The 26,544-nt window shown below is 54.9% G+C and overlaps 1 protein-coding gene across 1 annotated transcript; it reads right to left on the bottom strand.

Annotated features, from left to right (window-relative positions):
• Window positions 1-873: 873 nt before the first annotated feature.
• On the bottom strand, window positions 874-26,341 carry LOC144490264 (serine/threonine-protein phosphatase 2A 56 kDa regulatory subunit epsilon isoform-like; the record flags this gene model as incomplete). Its single annotated transcript, XM_078208044.1, has 5 exons — window positions 26,165-26,341; window positions 25,027-25,135; window positions 17,827-17,880; window positions 16,401-16,451; window positions 874-993 (listed from the first exon to the last, which is right to left on the bottom strand). Coding segments are annotated over exons 1-5 (486 nt in total), but the record flags the coding sequence as incomplete, so codon positions are not given.
• Window positions 26,342-26,544: the final 203 nt, after the last annotated feature.

Here is a 26,544-nt window from a genome sequence, read left to right as displayed (position 1 = left end):
GAGAGACAGAGGAGAGAGAGAGAGAGACAGGAGAGAGAGAGCGACAGGGAGAGAGAGAGAGCGACAGGGAGAGAGAGAGAGCGACAGGGAGAGAGAGAGAGCGACAGGGAGAGAGAGAGAGCGACAGGGAGAGAGAGAGAGCGACAGGAGAGAGAGAGAGAGAGGAGCGACAGGGAGAGAGAGAGAGCGACAGAGGAGAGAGAGAGAGCGACAGGGGAGAGAGAGAGAGAGCGACAGGGAGAGAGAGAGAGAGAGCGACAGGGAGAGAGAGAGAGAGAGCGACAGGGAGAGAGAGAGAGAGAGAGCGACAGGGGGAGAGAGAGAGAGAGAGCGACAGGGAGAGAGAGAGAGAGACAGGGAAGAGAGAGAGAGAGCGACAGGGAGAGAGAGAGAGAGAGAGAGAGAGAGAGAGAAGAGAGAGAGCGACAGGGAGAGAGAGAGAGAGAGCGACAGGGAGAGAGAGAGAGAGAGCGACAGGGGAGAGAGAGAGAGAGCGACAGGGAGAGAGAGAGAGAGAGCGACAGGGAGAGAGAAGAGAGAGAGCGACAGGGAGAGAGAGAGAGAGCGCGACAGGGAGAGAGAGAGAGAGCGCGGACAGGGAGAGAGAGAGAGAGCGAGCGACAGGGAGAGAGAGAGAGAGAGCGACAGGGAGAGAGAGAGAGAGAGAGCGCGGGCGATGGTGGGGAGAGAGAGAGCGACAGGGAGAGAGAGAGAGCGACAGGGGGAAAGAGAGAGAGAGAGAGCGACAGGGAGAGAGAGAGAACGACAGGGGGAGAGAGAGAGAGCGACAGGGAGAGAGAGAGAGCGACAGGGGGAGAGAGGGAGAGAGAGAGCGACAGGGAGGGAGGGACAGCCCGAAGGACAGACACGGACCTGGAAGTGAGGACTGGAGATGCATTTCGCTATCCGCTTGAAGAGGGCCTCCTGAATCTTGAGAAACTGGGAGGGTTCTATCACATCCAAGATCTCCTCGAGTTCACCCAGGAACATCACCTGTGGGAGGGCACGGGGAGGGGAGGAAACACAGGAGAAGTGTGAAGACCGTGTCGTGTCAGTGGAAGGAATGCCATGTGAAGGCGGTGGTAGATTCAGTCGGATGGTTTCACGGGGGACAGATTTCAGAGCGGACAGCAGCGGCCCAAGGGCCCAGCGAACCACCGTTTCCAAACCTGTCTCTCCAGCTCACCCTCACTCGCAACGGAAGGGGCCTCTCTCCCCACTCCGGGGAACGCTCCGTAACTCCCGGCCGCCCGCTTCCCTCCAACCCTTCATCCATTTTACCCCCCCGTACACTCATCCTGCAACCACACCGCCGTGCAGTCCCCACCCCCTCCATCCAGCCCTGCCACTCCCCTCTGAAACTATAACCCTCCGTCACTTCACCAACCTGCACAGGCATAAAACCCACACAATCCTCTCCGCGCACCCCGTCCCCGTCCCACCCCTCCCCAGAGCACCCCCGCGCTGCCGGACATCGGCACTGAGTCAGGGGGACGTCATTCAGCCCACTGCGTCCCATCATGCCAATCAGGTCCATCAGACATAGGAGCAGAATGAGGCCACTCGGCCCATCGAGTCTGCTCCGCCATTCAATCATGGCTGATATTTTTCTCATCCCCATTCTCCTGCCTTTTCCCCATAACCCCCGATCCCCTTATTAATCAAGAACCTATCTATCTCTGTCTTAAAGACACTCAATGACCCGGCCTCCACAGCCTTCTGCGGCAAAGAGTTCCACAGATTCACCACTCTCTGGCTGAAGAAATTCCTCCTCATCTCTGTTTTAAAGGAGCGTCCCTTTAGCCTGAGGCTGTGCCCTCTGGTTCTAGTTTTTGCTGCCAGTGGACACATCCTCTCCACGTCCACTCTATCCAGGCCTCGCTGTGTCCTGTAAGTTTCAATAAGATTCCCCCCATGCACAGTTGATCTTCAATGCCAACTGCGTTAACGTTCTGTCACATGAGGAGAGACTAAGTGGGTTAGGATTATATTCACTGGAGTTTGGAAGAGTGAGGGGATCTCATAGAAACTTATAAAATTCTAACAGGGTTAGACAGGGTAGATTCAGAAAGAAGCATCGAATCCCTGCAGTGCAGAAGGAGGCCATTTGGCCCATCGAGTCTGCACCAACCACAATCCTACCCAGGCCCCATCCCCGTAACCCCACATATTTACCCCGCTAATCCCCTGACACTAATCCCCAGGGACAATTTAGCAGGGCCAATCCACCTAACCAGCACATCTTTGGGCTGTGGGAGGAAACCGGAGCACCCGGGGGAAACCCACGCAGACACGGGGAGAACGTGCAGTCTCCACACAGTCACCCGAGCCGGGAATCGAACCCGGGTCCCTGGCGCTGTGAGGCAGCAGTGCTAACCCACTGTGCTACCGTGCCACCCCAAGGTTTACATGTTCCCGATGGTGGGGGGAGTCCAGAACTAGCAGGGGCGGGGGGGGGGTCATAGTTTGAGGATAAGGGGGTAAACCTTTTAGGACTGAGGTGAGGAGAAATTTCTTCACCCAGAGAGTGGTGGAATTCACTCCCACAGAAAGTAGTTGAGGCCAAAACGTTGTGTGATTTCAGGAAGAAATTAGATATCGCTCAAAGGAAGCCTCACTTGTGACAGCTTTCTGTCATGCGATGAAAAAACTCCCCCTCCCCAGCCCCCCCCGAATGGTCAGGGTCTAATTATAAGGATCCTCCCCCCCGCCACCCACCCTCTCGCTCTGGTGAAGAGGAAATTGCTTCTCTGCATCCATCCTATCAAACCTCGCTGGCGTTTTGAACACCCCTCAGTGTCCCAAGATGTGCAGGTCAGTGGGATAAAGGGAGTTAATGTGTGGGGCTATGGGTGATAGGGCCTGGTGGAATGCTCTGTCAGAGGATAGGACGATAGGGCCTGGTGGAACGCTCTGTCAGAGGATAGGACGATAGGGCCTGGTGGACGCTCTGTCAGATGGGCCAAACGGCCTCCTTCTACATTGCAGGGATTCTGTGATTCCTCAAATAATTGGGGTGGCACAGCGGGTTAGCACTGTGGCCTCACAGCATCAGGGACCCGGGTTCGATTCCCGGCTTGGGTCACCGTCTGTGTGGAGTCTGCACGTTCTCCCCATGTCTGCGTGGGTTTCCTCCGGGTGCTCCGGTTTCCTCCCACACTCCAAAGATTTGTAGGTTAGGTGGATTGGCCGTGCTAAATTGCCCCTTGGTCAGCTTGACTAGTTGGGGTAAATGCATGGGGTTATGGGGATAGGGCCTGGGTGAGATTGTGGTCGGTGCAGACTCGATGGGCCGAATGGCCTCTTTCTGCACTGTAGGGATTCTATGATTCTCTAATTTAGCTCCATTCAAGAGAGACAGGAACAAACACGTCAGAAGCCTGGCCCTGACGACCCGATCGATACTCCTCGCTAACTGGTCCCTGTCACCTCTGCTGAGTGGGCAGCTCTGCACCCCCTCGGGTCAGAGCCTCCCTCGGGTCAGAGCCTCCCTCGGGTCAGAGCCTCCCTCGGGTCAGAGCCTCCCTCGGGTCAGAGCCTCCCTCGGGTCAGAGCCTCCCTCGGGTCAGAGCCTCCCTCGGGTCAGAGCCTCCCTCGGGTCAGAACCTCCCTCGGGTCAGAGCCTCCCTCGGGTCAGAGCCTCCCTCGGGTTAGATCCTCCCTCGGGTCAGATCCTCCCTCGGGTCAGAGCCTCCCTCAGGTCAGGGCCTCCCTCGGGTCAGAACCTCCCTCGGGTCAGATCCTCCCTCGGGTTAGATCCTCCCTCGGGTTAGAGCCTCCCTCTCTTTGGCAAGGGAGCGATATTTGTCAATTCCCATTCCGAGGCGCAATTCCTCAATCTATGGCTGCCATTTCCTCATCTGCCTCTTTGCGTACCGTAACCATCAACCCCTGGAGATCCCTTTCCCTTAAGTCCCGTTATTTTCTCCCACTCGTTTGGAAAAGCTCAGATGGAAATCACCACAGGTCCGCCGCCGCTTGGCTCTTACATCCCCCTTGTACCGCCGAACATCTGCCCCTTCCCCCAGTGTGCAAGGAGCAGCAAGATGGCCATTCAGCCCGTCGTGGCGGCTGGCCCTTCGAAAGGGTTCTGGCCCACCCTGCTCTTACCCCAGAACTCCGCAGATTTGTTTCCTTTCCAAGTGTCTATCCAATCCCGCCGCCCTTGCCTTGCAAGTTCCTATTGAACCTACTTCTGCCGCCCCTTCCAGATCACGACAACGCGCTGCGTGCAAAAATAAATAAATTAATTCTCCTCATCTCTTCCAACAGAGGCGGCAGGTGAGCATTCTGGGAGAAGTTGCCTCAGTCACTACCACGGAACAGCGGGTCATGGAAGAATTCCCCCCTCGCCCCCCAAACCCCGGCTTTGTTTTCCTAATCACCCCCCCTTTCCCCCCACCCCAGCACGGGTATTTAATGGGCCCTTCCGCCTTCTCCGTGGGCGAAGAAAGGGGCCATTCGGCCCATCGAGTCTGCAACCGACAACAATCACACCCAGGCCCCTATCCCCGTGACCCCAACGTATTCACCCTGCGAGTCATACTGTACAAGTAGGGGATTCCTTTGAACGTTTTGGGGAACTTTCAGAGAGTCATAGAAGTTTACGGCATGGAGATAGGCCCTTCGGCCCACCTTGTCCATGCCGCCCCCTTTTTTTAAAACCCCCTAAGCTAGTCCCAATTGCCCGCGTTTGGCCCATATCCCTCTATCTTACCCATGTAACTGTCTAAACGCTTTTTAAAAGACAAAATTGTACCCCCCTATACTATCGGTGAGTTAGTTTACCCGCCTGGTCGATGCGTTAGTCAAAGAGCACATGAACAGGGGATGCCTGGGACACTGGGCGCGAGAGGAGAGTTGAAAGCCTGAACAAGACAGTAGACGTTGTGAAGAAAAGTTGGTTTTGACCTCACCAACTGGCATGGGTCCTGTTAACAGAACCCCCCCCCCCAACCCTCCACGGCACATCGGAGGCCGTGCTCCAAACTCATTTGGTTTACCCAAGTTTAAAGTTTATTTATTAGTGTTGCAAGTCGGTTTACATTAACACTGCGATGAAGTTACTGTGAAAATCCCCTAGTCGCCACACTCCTGTTTGGGTAACACTGAGGGAGAATTTATCATCTAACCAGCACGTCTTTCGGACTGTGGGGGGAAACCGGAGCACCCGGAGGAAACCCACGCAGACACGGGGAGAATGTGCAGACTCCACACAGTGACCGGAGCTGGTAATTGAACCCGGGTCCCTGGAGCTGTGAGGCAGCGGGGTGCCAATCATTGTGCCACCCACTCTAGCAAGAGTAGAAATTCATTTTTAACCATTCCTGCGTTATTCGTAGCATAGATTTTATCATTTCCGTCTGTCAACTTTATCTGTGTGTGTGATTTAACATTTTGTTTCACATCTTCCAATCTTTAGGTTATTTCCACATCAACCCTTCCCGCTCTCTCAATCTAAAGACCTTCTGCACAACCTTCATTCGGAGCTGCTTCAAATTAGAACAAAGAAAATTACAGCACAGGAACAGGCCCTTCGGCCCTCCAAGCCTGCACCGACCATGCTGTCCGACTTAACTAAAACCCCTGACCCTTCCGGGGACCATATCCCTTTATTCCCATCCCATTCATGTATTTTTCAAGATGCCCCTTTAAACTCACTATCATATCCGCTTCCACTCCCTCCCCCGGCAGCGAGTTCCAGGCACCCACCACCCTCTGTGTAAAAAAAACTTGCTTCGTACATCTCCTTTAAACCTTGCCCCTCGCACCTTAAACCTGTGCCCCCTAGTAATTCACTCTTCCACCCTGGGGGAAAAAGCTTCTGACTATCCACCCTGTCCATGTCGCTCATAATCTTGTAGACTTCTATCAGGTTGCCCCTCAACCTCCAGTGAGAACAAACCAAGTTTCTCCAACCTCTCCTCATAGCTAATGCCCTCCATACCAGGCAACATCCTGGTAAATCTTTTCTGTACCCTCTCCAAAGCCTCCACATCCTTCTGGTGATCTGGCGACCAGAATTGAACACTATGTTCCAAGTGCGGCCTAACTAAGGTTCCATAAAGCTGCAACATGACTTGCCAATTTCTAAACTCAATGCCCCGTCCGATGAAGGCAAGCATGCCGTATGCCTTCTTGACTACCTTCTCCACCTGCGTTGCCACTTTCAGTGACCTGTGTACCTGTACACCCAGATCCCTCTGCCTATCAATACTCTTAAGGGTTCTGCCATCTACTGTATATTTCCTATCTGTATTAGACCTTCCAAAATACATCACCTCACACTTGTCTGTATTAAACTCCATCTGCCATCTCTCTGCCCAAGTCTCCAACCGATCTATTTCCTCTTCTTCCTCCAGGTAATTTGCTTTTTAAAGTCTCTCGGAGTAATTTCAGACCAAGATCATCGCATCCTCACAGGAGACCAGTCGGCCCATCAAGCCTGTACTGGCTCTCTGACAGAGCATCTTACCCCCGTCCTATCCCCATAACGGTACCACAGTGGGTTAGCACCACTACCTCACAACGCGAGGGACCTGGGTTCGATTCCCGGCCTCGGGTCACTGTCTGTGCGGAGTCTGCACATTCTCCTCGTGTCTGCCTGAGTTTCCTCCGGGTGCTCCGGTTTCCTCCCACAGTCCAAAAGATGTGCAGGTTAGGTGGATTCCAAGTGCGGCCTAACTAAAGTGCTATAAAGCTGCAACATGACTTGCCAATTTTTAAATGCTACGAGAAGAGGTTGGAGAAACTTGGTTTATTCTCGCTGGAGCGACGGAGGTTGAGGGGCGACCGGATAGAAGTCTACAAGATTATGAGAGGCATGGACAGAGTGGATAGTCAGAAGCTTTTTCCCCAGGGTGGAAGAGTCAATAACTCGGGGGCACAGGTTTAAGGTGCGAGGGGCAAGGTTTAAAGGAGATGTACGAGGCAAGTTTTTTACACAGAGGGTGGTGGGTGCCTGGAACTCGCTGCTGGAGGAGGTAGTGGAAGCAGATACGATAGTGACTTTTAAGGGGTGTCTGGACAAATACATAAATAGAATAGGAATAGAGGTATACAGTCTGCGGGAGGCTAGGGGGTTTAGTTCAGTCGAATAGCATGGTTGGCGCAGGCTTGGAGGGCCGATGAAGGCAAGCATGCCGTATGCCTTCTTGACAACCTTCTCCACCTGCGTTGCCACTTTCAGTGACCTGTGTACCTGTACACCCAGATCCCTCTGCCTATCAATACTCTTAAGGGTTCTGCCAGTTAATGTACATTCCCCATCTGTGTTAGACCTTCCAAAATGCATCGCCTCACCAGTTTGTTGGGTGCCCTACCGGGACACGGCACGTCCCTGGGCTTAGCTAGTCCCCGGGCTTAGCTAGTCCCCGTTGGCAGGGAGTTGCCCCAGTGGGCAAGGCGAGAGGGTCGGCCGAGGTCAGGAATTCCGAAAACAGCCTCCCAAACTTTTTCCGCCTGCCTAGATCACAGCTCCGAGCTAGGATTAGTGTCTGCGGGCGAGTGGGACGCGAACAACTACTCAACCTAATCCGGGGGTAATTATGGCATTAAACGTCGGAATAAGTGCTCACACGGGTAAGAGTGGAAATTGTGAGTCAGCGGCAATTGGCTTCCCTGCCAATCTTCAGTGAAGGACGCACAGACAGAGGATTTAGCTCACCTTGCGAACAGAGTCCCACAATTTGTTTGGAATATATATATTTGTGACATTTTGCAATTTAGGGTCCCTGACTCAGTATCCCTACATCCACCGCACCCCCTCAGTTGAAAAACAGTCACAAATCTCACCCTCTTAGAGTCATAGAGATAGACAGCATGGAGACAGGCCCTTCGGCCCAACTACCCCATGCTGACCAGGTTCCCCAAACTGAACTAATCCCATTTTGGTTTTTAAATTCATTCGTGGGACATGGGGGTCGTTGGCTGGACCCAACATTTATTGCCCATCCCTATTTGTTCCCAATCCTCCTGGTTGTCCTTGGAGGGCAGTTGAGAGTCAACCACATTGGCTGTGGCTCTGGAGTCACATGTAGGCCAGACCGGGGTAAGGGGGCAGATTTCCTTCCCTAAAGGACATGAGTGAAATTTGCCCGTGCTTGGCCCATATCCCTCTAAACCTTTCCCATCCATGTACCCGTCCAAATGTCTTTTCAATGTTGTAACTGTACCCGCCCCTACCACCCTCTCTGGCAGCTTATTCCACACTCACATCGCCCTCTGTGCGGAAGAGTTGCCCCTCCGGTCCCCTTTCCCCTCTCACCTTAAACCTACGCCCTCTAGTTTTTGACTCCCCCTACCCTGGGGAAAAGACCTTAGTCTATTCACCTCATCTCTGCCCCTCATGATTTTATCAACCTCTATAAGGTCATCCCTCATCCTCCAACGCTCCAGGGAAAAATCCCAGGCTGAGTGTGTGGGTATGTGCATGGCAGATGCAATATAATGTGGATAAATGTGAGGTTATCCACTTTGGTAGCAATAATAGGAAGACAAATTATTGCTTGGATGGGTGTAACTTGAGAGAGAGGCGGATACTCAGCGAGACCTTGGAGTCCTCGTGCATCTGTCGCTGAGAGTAAGCGCGCAGGTACAACAGGCAGTAAAGAAGGCAAATGGTGTGTTGGCCTTCATAGCGAGAGGATTGGAGTATCGGGATAGGGATGTTTTGCTGCAACTGTGCAGGGTGTTGGTGAGGCCACACCTGGAGTATTGTGTGCAGTTTTGGTCTCCTTATCTGAGGAAGGATGTCCTTGTTATAGAGGGAGCGCAGCGAAGGTTTACCAGGCTGATTCCTGGGATGGGAGGTCTGTCATATGAGGAGAGACTAAGTCGGTTAGGATTATATTCACTGGAGTTTAGAAGAATGAGAGGGGATCTCATCGAAACTTATAAAATTCTAACAGGGTTCGACAGGGTAGATTCAGAAAGAATGTTCCCGATGGTGGGGGGAGTCCAGAACTAGGGGGTCACAGTTTGAGGATAAGGGGGTAAACCTTTTAGGACTGAGGTGAGGAGAAATTTCTTCACCCGGAGAGCGGTGGAATTCACTCCCACAGAAAGTAGTTGAGGCCAAAATGTCGTGTGATTTCAGGAAGAAATTAGATATCGCTCTTGGGGCGAAAGGGATCGAGGGATATGGGGGGGGAAGGCGGGGGGGGGGGGGGGGGGGGAGATCAGGATATTGAATTCGATGATCAGCCATGATCAAAATGAATGGCAGATTCTGTGGCGATGGGTGGAGGGGTCAGACTGGAAAGAGGGGAGTGCATGTATGGCGGAGCAGGCTTGAGGGGCCGAATGGCCTCCTCCTGCTTCTACCTTCTATCCAGTCTCTCATAATTCAAACCTTTTAGTCCCGGTATCATCCTTGTAAATCTATTTTTGCATCCTTTCCAGTTTAATAACATCCTTCCTACAGTAACCAGCATGGACTATAGCTTCCTATAGCAACTCGATTGAGACCATCACAAACCATCGTCTCCTCAGCCCGTCTGTCGACGATGGCCACTCTACCGTCCTTTATTGACTCTCCTCCGTCGCTGCAATCCCCTCTTCCCAGTCTGACTCCTCCATCCATCGCCACAGGATCTCTGGTAGCAGATTGTACTCCCCCCCCCACCAACGGACCGAACCTCAACCCCTTCCTTTTTCAGTTTACTTATTAGTGTCGCAAGTAGGCTTACATTAACACTGCAGTGAAGTTACTGTGAAAATTAGCACTGCTGCCTCACAGCTGCCAGGGACCCGGGTTCAATTCCGGCCTTGGATCTGTGTGGAGTGTGCACGTTCCCCCCGTGTCTGCGTGGGTTCCCTCTGGGTGCTCCGGTTTCCTCCCACATTCTGAAAGACGTGCTGCTTAGGGGGATTGGCCGTGCTAAATTACCCCTTAGTGTCCAAAGATGTGTAAGTTAGGTGGATTGGCCATGCTAAATTGCCCCTTAGTGTCCAAAGATATGCAGGTTAGGTGGATTGGCCATGCTAAATTGTCCCTTAGTGTCCAAAGATGTGCAGGTTAGGTGGATTGGCCATGCTAAATTACCCCTTAGTGTCCAAAGATGTGCAGGTTAGGTGGATTGGCCATGCTAAATTGCCCCTTAGTGTCCAAAGATGTGCAGGTTAGGTGGATTGGCCATGCTAAATTGTCCCTTAGTGTCCAAAGATGTGCAGGTTAGGTGGATTGGCCATGCTAAATTGTCCCTTAGTGTCCAAAGATGTGCAGGTTAGGTGGATTGGCCATGCTAAATTACCCCTTAGTGTCCAAAGATATGCAGGTTAGGTGGATTGGCCATGCTAAATTGTCCCTTAGTGTCAAGGGGATTAGCAGGGTAAATACATGGGGTTATATAGAAACAGAGAGGATAGGAGCAGGAGGAGGCCATTCGGCCCTTCGAGCCTGCTCCCCCATTCATCACCATCATGGCTGATCATCCAACTCAATAGCCTCATCCTGCTTTCTCCCCATAACCTTTGACCCCGTTCGCCCCAAGTGCTATATCCAGCCGCCTCTTGAATACATTCAATGTTTTACAGTCAACTATAGATACAGGGAAAGGGCCTGGGTGGAATTGTTGTCGGTGCAGGCTCGATGGGCCGAATGGCCTCCTTCTGCACTGCAGGGAGTCCACGATTCTGTAAATCTACACTGCGCTCCCTCCGAGGTCAGTACGTCCTTCCGGCGGTGTGGGGCCCAGAGCTGCTCACAGTAAATCCGGGTGCGGCCTAACCAGGGCCTTGGTACAGCTGAAGCCGAACTCCGACTGTTGACCGACATCCCGTACTGGGCGAGCAGAAATCTCCCCACATCGAAACACGGGAAAGGCAGAAGCCACAATCTTCGCCATCCCCCCGCCCCTCCCCAGTACCCACCCCGCAACACCCCCGAGTCACTCAGTCGCTCCTCGGTCACTGTCGGAGGCAGGACCCCACACCCCACCGGCCTGAACTGAGTTCCCCCTCACTGTTAGGGGGAATTAACGATCCTTTCTGGCTTGACTCACACCGTGCCCCCCCCCTCTCCCGCACCCCCAATGTTCAGATCACCCACAGGTCTGCTTGTCCTGTCCTTCGGCCCAGCCACCCATCACCCCTGCGGCCTACAATGGTCCCCGGATACCTCAAAACTCCCAATTACAAAAGGTCCCACAATCGATCTCCATTGTCGCTTGCTGGCCTATCTCTGCAATTCCTTGCAAGATGCTGAGAAAACGCGTTTGGTCGACTCGGACAACCGTTGGCGACTATTCCTTCAGCCACCCGGGGGTCCCAATCTCTGGAACTCTCTCTCTAAACATTTCTGAACCTCCCTCAGTTGCTCCTCCTACTTACAACTGGCTTCTCCTGACGGGAATGTTGGTCACCAGTCCCCCATAGCTACTTATGTGGCGAGGGGGGGTCAACTTCTGTTTCACAAACACTCCTTGCGCAGAGTCTTGGGAACTTCCACCGAGCTGAAGATGCTACAGCAATGCAATTAGTTGTTGTGTCCATTCGATAAGCCATGAGACATTCTGATCCCAATGTTTGCCAGCGGAGATTCCATTTACCAACCTGCTGATCCCACAGCACTGACCCTCCGACAGTGCAGCAGTCCCTCAGTACTGACCCTCAGACATTGCGGCACTCCCTCAGCACTGACCCTCTGACAATGCGGCACTCCCTCAGTACTGACCCTCCGACAGTGCGGCACTCCCTCAGTACTGACCCTCCGACAGTGCGGCACTCCCTCTGCACTGCCCCTCCCACAGTGCGGCACTCCCTCAGCACTGACCCTCCGACAGTGCAGCAGTCCCTCTGCACTGCCCCTCCCACAGTGCGGCACTCCCACAGCACTGACTCTCCGACAGTGCAGCACTCCCTCAGTACTGACCCTCCGACAGTGCGGCACTCCCTCAACACTGACCCTCTGACAGTGCGGCACTCCCTCAGCACTGGCCCTCCCACAGTGCGGCAGTCCCTCAGCACTGGCCCTCCCACAGTGCGGCACTCCCTCAGCACTGGCCCTCCCACAGTGCGGCACTCCCTCAGCACTGGCCCTCCCACAGTGCGGCACTCCCTCAGCACTGACCCTCTGACAATGCGGCACTCCCTCAGCACTGACCCTCTGACAGTGCGGCACTCCCTCAGTACTGACCCTCTGACAATGCGGCACTCCCTCAGCACTGCCCCTCCCACAGTGCGGCACTCCCTCAGCACTGACCCTCCGACAGTGCGGCACTCCCTCAGCACTGACCCTCACACAGTGCGGCACTCCCTCAGCACTGGCCCTCCCACAGTGCGGCACATCCTCAGCACTGGCCCTCCCACAGTGCGGCGCTCCCTCAGCACTGGCCCTCCCACAGTGCGGCACTCCCTCAGCACTGGCCCTCCCACAGTGCGGCACTCCCTCAGCACTGGCCCTCACACAGTGCGGCGCTCCCTCAGCACTGACCCTCCGACAGTGCGGCACTCCCTCAGCACTGACCCTCCCACAGTGCGGCGCTCCCTCAGCACTGACCCTCCCACAGTGCGGCACTCCCTCAGCACTGACCCTCGCACAGTGCGGCACTCCCTCAGTACTGACCCTCCCACAGTGCGGCACTCCCTCAGCACTGACCCTCCCACAGTGCGGCACTCCCTCAGCACTGACCCTCCCACAGTGCGGCGCTCCCTCAGCACTGACCCTCTGACAGTGCGGCACTCCCTCAGCACTGACCCTCTCACAGTGCGGCACTCCCTCAGTACTGACCCTCCCACAGTGCAGCACTCCCTCAGTACTGACCCTCTGACAGTGCGGCACTCGCTCAGTACTGACCCTCTGACAGTGCGGCACTCCCTCAGCACTGACCCTCTGACAGTGCGGCACTCCCTCAGCACTGACCCTCCGACAGTGCGGCACTCCCTCAGTACCGACCCTCTGACAGTGCGGCACTCCCTCAGTACTGACCCTCTGACAGTGCGGCACTCCCTCAGCACTGACCCTCCCACAGTGCGGCACTCCCTCAGTACTGACCCTCTGACAGTGCGGCACTCCCTCAGTACTGACCCTCCCACAGTGCGGCGCTCCCTCAGTACTGACCCTCCCACAGTGCGGCGCTCCCTCAGTACTGACCCTCCCACAGTGCGGCACTCCCTCAGCACTGACCCTCTGCCAGTGCGGCACTCCCTCAGTACTGACCCTCTGACAGTGCGGCGCTCCCTCAGTACTGACCCTCCCACAGTGCGGCACTCCCTCAGTACTGACCCTCCCACAGTGCGGCACTCCCTCAGTACTGACCCTCCCACAGTGCGGCACTCCCTCAGTACTGACCCTCCCACAGTGCGGCATTCCCTCAGTACTGACCCTCCCACAGTGCGGCACTCCCTCAGTACTGACCCTCCCACAGTGCGGCACTCCCTCAGTACTGACCCTCCCACAGTGCGGCACTCCCTCAGTACCAGCCGGGGGGCTTTTGACCCTCAGTTAGGAGTTGAGGTGGAGTGAGGTTTGGACGGTTGATGGGTGACAGAGTGAGACATTCTGAGCCCAGTTCCATGCATTAGTAATCAGATCAGTAATCCTGCGCTGGGCAAGGCTTTAAACATCTGGCAGCATCACCAAACATCAAAGGGACAGATTTCAAAGCCTTTCCTCTTACTCACAGCTACTTTGATGTTTCAGTGAGGAATTAATCTCCCTGAAGACAGAAGCAGCAGTGAGATTCGCACAGGGGATTTGCTGCCTCAGAGTTTAAAATTTATTTATCAGTGTCACAAGTCGGCTCACATTAACACCGCAATGAAGTTACTGTGAAAATCCCCTCGCCGCCACACTCCGGCGCCTGTTCGGGTAACACTGAGGGAGGATTTAGCATGGCCAATCCACCTAACCTGCACATCTTTGGACACTCAGGGGCAATTTAGCATGGCCAATCCACCTAACCCGCACATCATTGGACACTAAGGGGCAATTTAGCATGGCCAATCCACCTAACCCGCACATCTTTGGACACTAAGGGGCAATTTAGCATGGCCAATCCACCTAACCCACACATCTTTGGACACTAAGGGGCAATTTAGCATGGCCAATCCACCTAACACGCACATCATTGGACACTAAGGGGCAATTTAGCATGGCCAATCCACCTAACCCGCACATCTTTGGACACTAAGGGGCAATTTAGCATGGCCAATCCACCTAACCCACACATCTTTGGACACTAAGGGGCAATTTAGCATGGCCAATCCACCTAACTTACACATCTTTCGGACTGTGGGAGGAAACTGGAAGAAACCCACGCAGACACGGGGAGAACGTGCAGACTCCGCACAGACAGTGACCCATGCCGGGAATCGAACCTGGGTCCCTGGCGCTGTGAGGCAGCAGCGCTAACCCACTGTGCCACCCTCTGGGGATGCAGAGATAGGTGAGGGGGGGGCGTGGGGTTCTAAAGGGGGAATGAGCTGGGTGGAGAGACAGGGGAGGGGCGGGTGGGCTTGCCGGGGCAGAGAGTGGGGTTGGTGCAGGGGGGAATGGGTGAAATGGGGAAGGTGATACGGCGAGAGGGAGCAGTATGGAGGGAGGTGGGATAGGTTCAACGCCAGAACACCCCTCTCTCAGCATAGATCAGCTAGTCAACATCTTTTCCCAAAGGTAGGGGAGTCTAAAACTAGAGGGCATAGGTTCAAGATGAGAGGGGAGAGAGAGACAAGAGGGCCAGAGGGGCAATTTTTTCACACAGAGGGTGGTGAGTGTCTGGAACGAGCTGCCAGAAGCAGTAATAGAGGGGGGTACAATTTTGTCTTTTAAAAAGCCTTTAGACAGTTACATGGGTACGATGTGTACAGAGGGATATAGGCCAAACGCGGGCAATTGGGACTCGCTTAGTGGTTAAACATTGGGCGGCATGGACAAGTTGGGCCGAAGGGCCTGTGTCCATGCTGTAAACCTCGACGAGTCTATGAGTTAAATCCCGTTGCTAATTGCAGCAAATAACTCTGTCAAGCAAAGGGCGTAAAAATCTGACCCCGTCTCCTCACAATCTCACCCTGAATCCGAAACCCCCGCCCCCTCCCCGCCATTCACCCAACTCTGCTTCCCCCATTTCCATCCCTCCACCCCCAGATCCCAAGCTCTGGAACCCCCCCCCCTCTCGCCCCCAATTCAATCAAACACCCCAAAGGCAGACGACCTGGCCATCGTCACATTGCTCTTTGTGGGATCTTGCTGTGCTCATGTCGGCCATGGGTCACCCCGTGAGACTGGGAACGCTGCCGCAAGGGAGCCATCGCGCCAGACTCCCGGATGCCTCGATCCTCCGTCTGGGTGCTCCCTCGCGTTACGGTGCGGACGTGCGACCGCAAGGAACTACAAAGCGTTGTGAATGTAGCCCAGTCCCATCACACAAACCAGCCTCCCATCCATTGACTCTGTCTACACTTCCCGCTGCCTCGGGGAAAAGCAGCCAGCATAATCAAGGACCCCCCACGCACCCCGGACATTCTCTCTTCCACCTTCTTCCGTCGGGGAAAAAGATACAAAAGTCTGAGGTCACGTACCGACCGACTCAAGAACAGCTTCTTCCCTGCTGCCGTCAGACTTTTGAATGAACCTACCTCGCATTAAGCTGATCTTTCTCTACACCCTAGCTGTGACTGTAACACTACATTCTGCACCCTCTCCTTTCCTTCTCTATGAACGGTATGCTTTGTCTGTATAGCGCGCAAGAAACAATACTTTTCACTGTGTCCCAGTACACGTGACAATAATAAATCAAACTAAATGGAGAGAATGATGTGTCTAACCGTTCTCCAATTCAGTGAGCAAATCGTCCACACGCTGCAGAATGTCACATCTGTGAAGCGTCCGTCAAATGATAGACGGGTGGCACAGTGGGTTAGCACTGCTGCCTCACAGCGCCAGGGACCCGGGTTCAAATCCCGCCTCAGGTCACTGCCTGTGTGAAGTCTGCACATTCTCCCCGTGTCTGCGTGGGTTTCCTCCGGGTGCTCCGGTTTCCTCCCACACTCCAAAGATGTGCGGGTTAGATGGATTGGCGCTAAATTGCCCCTTAGTGTCAGGCGGATTAGCAGGGTAAATATGTGGTGTTACGGGGATAGGACCTGGGTGGGATTGTCGCTGGTGCAGGCTCGATGGGCTGAATGGCCTCCTCCTGCACTGATCTTACAAAGCCTCGAGGAGCAACAAAGGAAAGGCACTGGAGCCGTGACCACCTTCCCACCCCCCTCCCCACACTCCACCCTTCCCCAGAAGCACCGTCAGCCCCCGTCCAGAACTGAGACGGCACATGAGACTGCCACGGATGGGGAAGAGAGTGTGTGTGTGTGTGTCTGTGTGTGTGTGTGTGTGTGTGTGTGTGTGTGTGTGTGTGTGTGTGTGTGTGTGTGTGTGTTTGTGTCTGTGTGTGTAAAACATTTACCTCTTTCTGTGTACACGTTTTAGGCCAGAACTTCAGCAACCCTCGAAGAACCTGCCCAAAAAACAAAGATAGTGTTGGTTAGATGCATGCTGTGAGGTCGGGAGGGACATTCGGGCTCAGGAGCAGCAGTGGGCACCATCTCCATAACGCACCGCACAAACTCACCAAAGATCCTCCAACAGCACCTTCTAACCCGCCACCTCTACCATCGGCAAGGACAAAGGGGGGGGAGGGGGGCAGCAGACACATGGGGAACACCACCACCTGCAACTTCCCCCTCCGAGCCACTCGCCATCCCGCCTCTTTCTACTCTGTAGTCACTCCAAAACAGTGACATTCCACTTGCCTGGATGAGTGCGGCTCCCAACAACACTCGAGAAGCTCGACACCATCCAGGACAAAGCAGCCCCGCTCGATCGACACGCTAACCACAAACATTCACTCCCTCCACCACCGACGCACAGTGGCAGCAGTGTGTACCATCTACAAGATGCACTGCAGCGACTCGCCAAGGCTCCTTCAACAGCACCTTCCAAACCCGCCACCTCTACCACCTAGAAGGACAAGGGGGGACAGCAGACACATGGGGAACACCACCACCTGCAAGTTCCCCCCTCCGAGCCACTCACCATCCCGACTTGGAAATATATCGGCCGTTCCTTCACTGTGGCTGGGGTCAAAATCCTGGAACTCCCTCCCTAACAGCACTGTGGGTGTACCTACACCACACGGGGCCTGACTGATGTCCAATCACAATCCTGGAACTCCCTCCCTAACAGCACTGTGGGTGTACCTACACCACACGGGGACTGACTGATGTCCAATCACAATCCTGGAACTCCCTCCCTAACAGCACTGTGGGTGTACCTACACCACACGGGGACTGACTGATGTCCAATCACAATCCTGGAACTCCCTCCCTAACAGCACTGTGGGTGTACCTACACCACACGGGGACTGACTGATGTCCAATCACAATCCTGGAACTCCCTCCCTAACAGCACTGTGGGTGTACCTACACCACACGGGGCGGCAGCCGGTTCAAGATGGCGGCTCACCCACCATCTTCTCGACCACATTCTGCACCCTTCTCCTTCCTTTCACCCCTGTGTACTCTATGAACAGTATGCCCCGTCTGCATGGCACGCAAGAAACAATACTTTTCGCTGCATCCCAACGCATGTGGCGATAATAGATCGAATCTAATCGGAGAATTTCGGGTAGCCACGTGGGTATGCCAGTGGGAAGTATTGGGTGGTGGTGCCCAGGTTGCAACAACAGCTGGCACCGAGGCGGGACAGGAATCTTGTCAGATTTGGGAAGCAGGGGAAACGAAAGTCATGCCGTCACACTTCCTGGTGGCACGTTGCGGTTTTACCAAGTACCGAGATTCTCCGAAAAGCAGAACAGGACGCGGTGCACTTACCGGTTCCGTCAACGTCGCGTCTTTTTCGAGGAACTGCACGATGCAATAAGCCAACTGGAGAAAAAAAAAATCAGAAGGGAAAAGGGAGTGAGGCAGGAGGAGACAAGTGGACACGAAATCCATCACTGCTGATAGGTAGGCCGTGGCCTAGTGGTATTATCGCTGGATTATCAATCCAGAAACTCAGCTAATGTTCTGGGGGACCCGGGTTCGAATCCCGCAGATGGTGGAATTCGAATTCAATAAAAAAATATCTGGAATTAAGAATCTACTGATGACCCATTGTGGGAAAAACCCATCTGGTTCCCTTTAGGGAAGGAAATCTGCCGTCCTTACCCCGGTCTGGCCTACATGTGACTCCAGAGCCACAGCCAATGTGGTTGACTCTCAACTGCCCTCCAAGGGGCAACTAGGGATGGACAATAAATGCTGGGCCCAGCCAGCGACACGCATGTCCCACAAGTGAATAAAGAAAAAAGATGCATTGGAGAACGGGGCCCAGTCTATATATTGAACAAGGTCAGTGACCCAGTGTATATTAATTAACTATTATTTATTTATTAGTGTCACAAGTAGATTTACATGAACACCGCAATGAAGTTACTGTGAAAATCCCCTAGTCGCCACACTCCTGTTCGGGTTACACTGAGGGAGAATTTAGCACCTAACCAGCACGTCTTTCAGACTGTGGGAGGAAACCGGAGCACCCGGAGGAAACCCACGCAGACACGAGGAGAATGTGCAGACTCCGCACGCACAGTGACCCGAGCCGGGAATCGAACCCGGGTCCCTGGCGCTGTGAGGCAGCAGCGCTAACCCACTGTGCCACCGTGCTGCCCTTCCAGGGAGTGATTTATTTAGTAGTGTGTCTCTCTCGCTCTCTCCTTCTCACTGGGGCGGGGCGGAGGGGGGGGTGGTTGGCTGTATTATCCAGCGGGATCTGAGAGCGGGTGGGTTGCGGGGCAGGGTGGGGGGTTGAAGTCTTTGGGGAACGGTGTTTAGTGGAATCCCAGGCAGATGCAGTTCACCTTTCCTGCACTGCACACGCACTAGGGTGATACGGTGGCACAGTGGGTTAGCACTGTTACCTCACAGCTCCAGGGACCCGGGTTCGATCCCGGGTCACTGTCTGTGTGGAGTCTGCACGTTCTCCCCGTGTCTGCGTGGGTTTCCTCCGGGTGCTCCGGTTTCCTCCCACAGTCTGAAAGACGTGCTGGTTAGGGGCTAAATTCTCCCTCAGTGTAACCCGAACAGGAGTGCGGGGACTAGAGGATTGTCACAGTAACTTCATTGCAGTGTTAATGTACGCCTACTTGTGACTAATAAATAAATAATAGTTCATTAAAATACACGATGCCAGTGTGACCCTGATAAATAAACTTTAAAACTGAGTCCCAGTGTTAAAATCTCTGTTTTTCACACTGAGTTTTAACAGCTGGCGTGAATTTTAAATGAGTCCCACTCCCCACCCCAAGGATTCACTGTCTGTATTAAATATTCCATCTCACCAAACTTATCAGCAAAATGCAGACAAAGCCTTGTTATTTTAGGGATATCAGTGATCCGGGATGGATTAACCCACTCCTGATGTTTGGCACCGTCACTATGGCGACCCCAGTGTTTGGATGCGGTCGTTCCAGTGTATTTTCCACACTCGGTCCTTCCAACACTCCCGCCCGTGTCATGGGTTGAGTTTAACCCCATCACTGCCACCAGCGCAACACAGCCAAGTCAGCTCAGACAGTAATGGGGGGAACGACATATTGAGAGGGGTAGAGAGGGGGGGAGGGACAGAGGAGAGGGGGGGAGGGACAGAGAGAGAGGGGGAGGGAGAGGGACAGAGAAGGGGGGAGGGGGAGGGACAGAGAAGGGGGGAGGGAGAGGGACAGAGAAGGGGGGAGGGAGAGGGACAGAGAAGGGGGGAGGGAGAGGGACAGAGAAGGGGGGAGGGAGAGGGACAGAGAAGGGGGGAGGGAGAGGGACAGAGAAGGGGGGAGGGAGAGGGACAGAGAAGGGGGGAGGGAGAGGGACAGAGAAGGGGGGAGGGAGAGGGACAGAGAAGGGGGGAGGGAGAGGGACAGAGAAGGGGGGAGGGAGAGGGACAGAGAAGGGGGAGGGAGAGGGACAGAGAAGGGGGGGAGGGAGAGGGACAGAGAAGGGAGGGAGAGGGACAGAGAAGGGGGGGAGGGTGAGGGACAGAGAAGGGGGGAGGGAGAGGGACAGAGAAGGGGGGAGGGAGAGGGACAGAGAAGGGGGGAGGGAGAGGGACAGAGAAGGGGGGAGGGAGAGGGACAGAGAAGGGGGGAGGGAGAGGGACAGAGAAGGGGGGAGGGAGAGGGACAGAGAAGGGGGGAGGGAGAGGGACAGAGAAGGGGGGAGGGAGAGGGACAGAGAAGGGGGGAGGGAGAGGGACAGAGAAGGGGGGAGGGAGAGGGACAGAGAAGGGGGGAGGGAGAGGGACAGAGAAGGGGGAGGGAGAGGGACAGAGAAGGGGGGAGGGAGAGGGACAGAGAAGGGGGGAGGGAGAGGGACAGAGAAGGGGGGGAGGGAGAGGGACAGAGAAGGGGGGGAGGGAGAGGGACAGAGAAGGGGGGGAGGGAGAGGGACAGAGAAGGGGGGGAGGGAGAGGGACAGAGAAGGGGGGGAGGGAGAGGGACAGAGAAGGGGGGGAGGGAGAGGGACAGAGAAGGGGGGGAGGGAGAGGGACAGAGAAGGGGTGAAGGGAGAGGGACAGAGAAGGGGGGGAGGGAGAGGGACAGAGAAGGGGTGAAGGGAGAGGGACAGAGAAGGGGGGAGGGAGAGGGACAGAGAAGGGGTGAAGGGAGAGGGACAGAGAAGGGGGGGAGGGAGAGGGACAGAGAAGGGGGGGAGGGAGAGGGACAGAGAAGGGGGGGAGGGAGAGGGACAGAGAAGGGGGGGAGGGAGAGGGACAGAGAAGGGGGGGAGGGAGAGGGACAGAGAAGGGGGGGAGGGAGAGGGACAGAGAAGGGGGGAGAGGGAGAGGGACAGAGAAGGGGGGAGAGGGACAGAGAATGGGGGGAGGGAGAGGGACAGAGAAGGGGGGGAGGGAGAGGGACAGAGAAGGGGGGAGGGAGAGGGACAGAGAATGGGGGGAGGGGGAGGGAGAGGGACAGAGAAGGGCGGGCGGGAGGGAGAGGGACAGAGGAGGGGGGAGGGAGAGGGACAGAGGGGGGAGGGAGAGGGACAGAGGAGGGGGGAGGGAGAGGGACAGAGAAGGGGGGAGGGAGCGGGACAGAGAAGGGGGGGAGGGAGAGGGACAGAGAAGGGGGAAAATTCGGCATGTCCGCTACGACTCTCTCCAACTTTTACAGATGCACCATAGAAAGCATCCTTTCTGGTTGTATCACAGCTTGGTATGGCTCCTGCTCTGCCCAAGACCGCAAGGAACTACAAAGGGTCGTGAACGTAGCCCAGTCCCATCACGCAAACACAGCCTCCCAACCATTGACTCTGTCTACACTTCCCGCTGCCTCGGGAAAAGCAGCCAGCATAATTAAGGACCCCACGCACCCCGGACATTCTCTCTTCCACCTTCTTCCATCAGGAAAAAGATACAAAAGTCTGAGGTCACGTACCAACCGACTCAAGAACAGCTTCTTCCCTGCTGCTGTCAGACTTTTGAATGGACCTACCTCGCATTAAGTTGATCTTTCTCTACACCCTAGCTGTGACTGTAACACTACATTCTGCGCCCTCTCCTTTCCTTCTCCCCTATGTACTCTATGAATGGTATGCTTTGTCGGTATAGCGCGCAAGAAAAATGCTTTTCACTGTCTCCCAATACACGTGACAATAATAATTCAAATCAAAATCAAATCCTGACTCCTCCCAAAGCCTGTCCACTGGGAATCCTGCGGAGATTCGTCCCCCCAAAGCCTGTCCACTGGGAATCCTGCGGAGAGTAACTCACCTCCTGACTCCCCCCAAAGCCTGTCCACTGGGAATCCTGCGGAGAGTAACTCACCTCCTGACTCCCCCCAAGGCCTGTCCACTGGGAATCCTGCGGAGAGCAACTCACCTCCTGACTCCCCCCAAAGCCTGTCCACTGGGAATCCTGTGGAGAGTAACTCACCTCCTGACTCCCCCCAAAGCCTGTCCACTGGGAATCCTGTGGAGAGTAACTCACCCAAAGTATCTCCACCACAAGGCACGAGTCAGCAGTGGGTGCAGAGGGAGTTTTACCCAGAGCGGTTCCCAGGGACGAGGGGGTTTTAGCTCCAGGGTAGGGGGGTTGGAGAAGCTGGGGGTCGTTCCCCTTGGAGCGAAGGAGATGGAGGGGGAGATTTGATGGAGGTGGACAAGATGGCAACAGGATTGGATAAGGGGGGGTTTGGCAGGGTGGGGGGGAAGAAACGCTGTTCCCATTGGCTGATGGTGCGTTGGGGGGGGGGGGGGGTTGGGGAGAGAGACTACAGGTTTTGATTAAGAGGTGAGGAATGTGAGGAAGAAAGTTTTTATCCAGCAAGTGGGAGCGAGGGGGAGGAAAGGATTGATGTACAGAGAGCTAGCATACAGTCAAGGGGCCGAATGGCCTCCATCGACACTGTAATGTCTATAACAATGACATCCCACTTGCCTGGATGAGTGCGGCTCCAACAACACTCGAGAATCCAGGACAAAGCGGCCCCGCTCGATCGACACGCTAACCACAAACACTCACTCCCTCCACCACCGACGCACAGTGGCAGCAGTGTGTACCATCTACAAGATGCACCGCAGCCACTCGCCAAGGCTCCTTCGACAGCACCTTCCAAACCCGCCACCTCTACCACCTAGAAGGACAAGGGGGGGGGCAGCAGACACATGGGGAACACCCCCACCTGCAAGTTCCCCCTCCGAGCCACTCACCATCCTGACTTGGAAATATATCGGCTGTTCCTTCACTGTGGCTGGGGTCAAAATCCTGGAACTCCCTCCCTAACAGCGCTGTGGGTGTACCTACACCACACGGGGACTGACTGATGTCCAATCACAATCCTGGAACTCCCTCCCTAACAGCACTGTGGGTGTACCTACGCCACACGGGGACTGACTGATGTCCAATCACAATCCTGGAACTCCCTCCCTAACAGCACTGTGGATGTACCTACGCCACACGGGGACTGACTGATGTCCAATCACAATCCTGGAACTCCCTCCCTAACAGCACTGTGGGTGTACCTACGCCACACGGGGACTGACTGATGTCCAATCACAATCCTGGAACTCCCTCCCTAACAGCACTGTGGGTGTACCTACGCCACACGGGGACTGACTGATGTCCAATCACAATCCTGGAACTCCCTCCCTAACAGCACTGTGGGTGTACCTACACCACACGGGGACTGACTGATGTCCAATCACAATCCTGGAACTCCCTCCCTAACAGCACTGTGGGTGTACCTACACCACACACGGGGACTGACTGATGTCCAATCACAATCCTGGAACTCCCTCTCTAACAGCACTGTGGGTGTACCTACACCACACGGGGGCTGCAGCGGGTTCAAGATGGCGGCTCACCCACCACCTTCTCAAGGGGGCGATTAGGGATGGGGGATCAATGTTGGGGCCGGCCAGCGACACCCACATCCCATGAAGGAATGAAAGAATTTCAGGAGCTTTGTCTCTCTGAGCCATTTGACATGTAGTGAGCGCCCTCTGTCAGAGCGAGAGAGAAATGAAGCTTGGATTAAGATGTTCATTCATACAACTGGGAGCAAAGACAATGTTTAGACCCCGACACGGATTACCCCCACCATCCCCACAGACAGGCTTGGGGGCTGGTCAGGCTGTGTGGGGGGTCTATCCCCACCCTCCATCCCACCTCCACCCCAGAGGACCGAGCCGGGCATGACAAGAACCACAGAATCCCCACAGTGCAAAAAGAGGCCATTCGGCCCATCGAGCCTGCGCCGACCACAATCCCACCCAGGCCCAATCCCCATAACACCACATCTTTACCCTGCTAATCCCATTGACACTAAGGGGCAATTTAGCATGGCCAATCCACCCAACCTGCACATCTTTGGACACTAAGGGGCAATTTAGCACGGCCAATCCACCTAACCTGCACATCTTTGGACACTAAGGGGCAATTTAGCATGGCCAATCCACCTAACCGACACATCTTTTGACACTAAGGGGCATTTTAGCATGGCCAATCCACCTAACCGACACATCTTTGGAGTGTGGGAGGAAACCAGAGCACCCGGAGGAAACCCACGCAGACACGGGGAGAACGTGCAGACTCCACACAGACAGTGACCCGAGCCGGGAATCGAACCTGGGTCTCCCTGGCACTGTGAGGCAGCAGTGCCAACCACCGTGCCACACAAGCTGAATGTAGGAACAAAACCCTTTGTAAAGGTGCCAAGGGAGTCCCCCAGTGGGACGAAGGGAGAGGTCGGAGCCTGGAGCTAGAGGGGGGGGGGGGGGAGGAGGAGGAATAGGAGGCCGTATTCAGATCCAACCCCCACCAAGGGGCAGTTCATCACCCACATTGTCTCCCCACCACCAACCCCGTACCGCTGTTCATCACACCGCGTGTCTGAAGCCCCTTCTCAAGGGCCAAAGAAAAGGAACCCCATCAACACCTCTACTTTCTCAGGATACCAAGGAAATTCAGCATGTCCGCTACGACTCTCACCAACTTTTACAGATGCACCATAGAAAGCATACTTTCTGGTTGTACCACAGCTTGGTATGGGGCTCCTGCTCTGCCCCAGACCACAAGGAGCTACAAAAGTTCGTGAATGTAGCCCAGTCCATCACGCAAACCAGCCTCCCATCCATTGACTCTGTCTACACTTCCCGCTGCCTCGGGAAAGGCAACCAGCATAATCAAGGACCCCCACGCACCCCGGACATTCTCTCTTCCACCTTCTTCCATTGGGGAAAAAGATACAAAAGTCTGAGGTCACGTACTGACCGACTCAAGAACAGCTTCTTCCCTGCTGCTGTCAGACTTTTGAATGGACCTACCTTGCATTAAGTTGATCTTTCTCTACACCCCAGCTATGACTGTAACACTACATTCTGCACCCTCGCCTTTCTTTCTCCCCTACGTACTCTATGAACGGTATGCTTTGTCTGCATAGTGCGCAAGAAACAATACTTTTCACTGTATCCCAGTACATGTGACAATAATAAATCAAATCAGACCAGACTCCCGTTCTCTCCAGTGTCTTTTCCCCGTACCTGTGCGTGAAAGAGAGAGAGAGTCCGTGACGTGTGGAGCGGGATCAGGACACGGAGCAGGAACTGTTTGTGTTCAGCTTTGAGCGGAAGGGCAAAGCCATTGATGATGCTGCAAGGGAAATCACAGAAAAGATTCACAGAATCCCTACAGAGCAGAATGGGGCCATTCAGTCCATCCAGCCCGCACCTATAACAATCCCACACCCAGGCCCTACCCCTGTAACCCCACCTATTTACCCTGCTAACCCCCCCTGACACTAACGAACAATTTAGCATGGCCATTCCAGCTAACTTACGCGTCTTTGGACACGACATGGGAGGCCATGGCCCAGTGGTATTATCACCGGACTCGTAATCCAGAAGCTCAGCTAATGTTCTGGGGGACCCGGGTTCAAATCCCGCAGATGGTGGAATTTGGATTCAATAAAAAAATATCTGGAATTAAGAATCTACTGATGACCCATTGTGGGAAAAACCCATCTGGTTCCCTTTAGGGAAGGAAATCTGCTGTCCTTACCCCGGTCTGGCCTACATGTGACTCCAGAGCCACAGCCAATGTGGTGATTCTCAACTGCCCTCCAAGGGGCAACAAGGGATGGGCAATAAATGCTGGGCCCAGCCAGCGACGCCCATGTCCCAGGAATGAATAAAAAAAAACGAAGGGACAATCTAGCATGGCCAATCCACCTAACCTGCATATCTTTGGACACTAAGGGGCAATTTAGCATGGCCAATCCACCTAACCCGCACATCTTTGGAGGGGTGGGAGGAAGCCGGAGCACCCGGAGGAAACCCATGCAGACACGGGGAGAATGTGCAGACTCCAGTGACCTGCTCTTGAAATATTGCGAGTATCTCAGCTCAACACCAGCAAAGTGAATATGGCTCAAACTGTAGCCCCTCAGAACATCACTGCTCCCACCCCACTGCACCAGAGCATGTTACCCCCTGCTCCGAACCCCCACACTTCACATTCAGCAGTATAACTCTGCTCCCAGGGAGGTGAGCTCAAGCTGACCACCAGGTCATGGCCAAGCGCTGCCCAGCGCGCATGGAGGCAGCAGGGAGGCTTCCAATGGCCGGGTTGGGGGGGGGGGGGGGGGGGTCCGGATGTTTCCCTCGGAGCGCCAGCTCTCACCTCCCAAGGATCTCCAGCAGTTCCGCCACGCCGTTGAAGTGCTCTGATTCATATATAAACCTGCGGGGAGGACAGAGTGCAGTGAGAAACAGAGGGACCCATCCCCCGGGACACAAGCTCACCGGCACCGAGACGCAACGCAACACCATCATTCACTCCATGTTTTGGTGCTACCATCCCCCAACTGCCCCCAACACAGAAACCTGCAAGCACGCACACACAGACACAGGGGAGCAGGAACCAGGGAGTGTAGGCCGCAGGGGAGGGCTAGCCCGGGAGCGTAGGCCGCAGGGGAGGGCAGAACCCGGGAGCGTAGGCCGCAGGGGAGGGCAGAACCCTGGAGCATAGGCCGCAGGGGAGAGCAGAACCCGGGAGCGTAG

This window comes from Mustelus asterias, unplaced genomic scaffold, assembly GCF_964213995.1.
Source record: "Mustelus asterias unplaced genomic scaffold, sMusAst1.hap1.1 HAP1_SCAFFOLD_3085, whole genome shotgun sequence".
NCBI lineage: Eukaryota > Metazoa > Chordata > Chondrichthyes > Carcharhiniformes > Triakidae > Mustelus > Mustelus asterias.
This window is presented reverse-complemented; position numbering and strand designations above follow the sequence as displayed.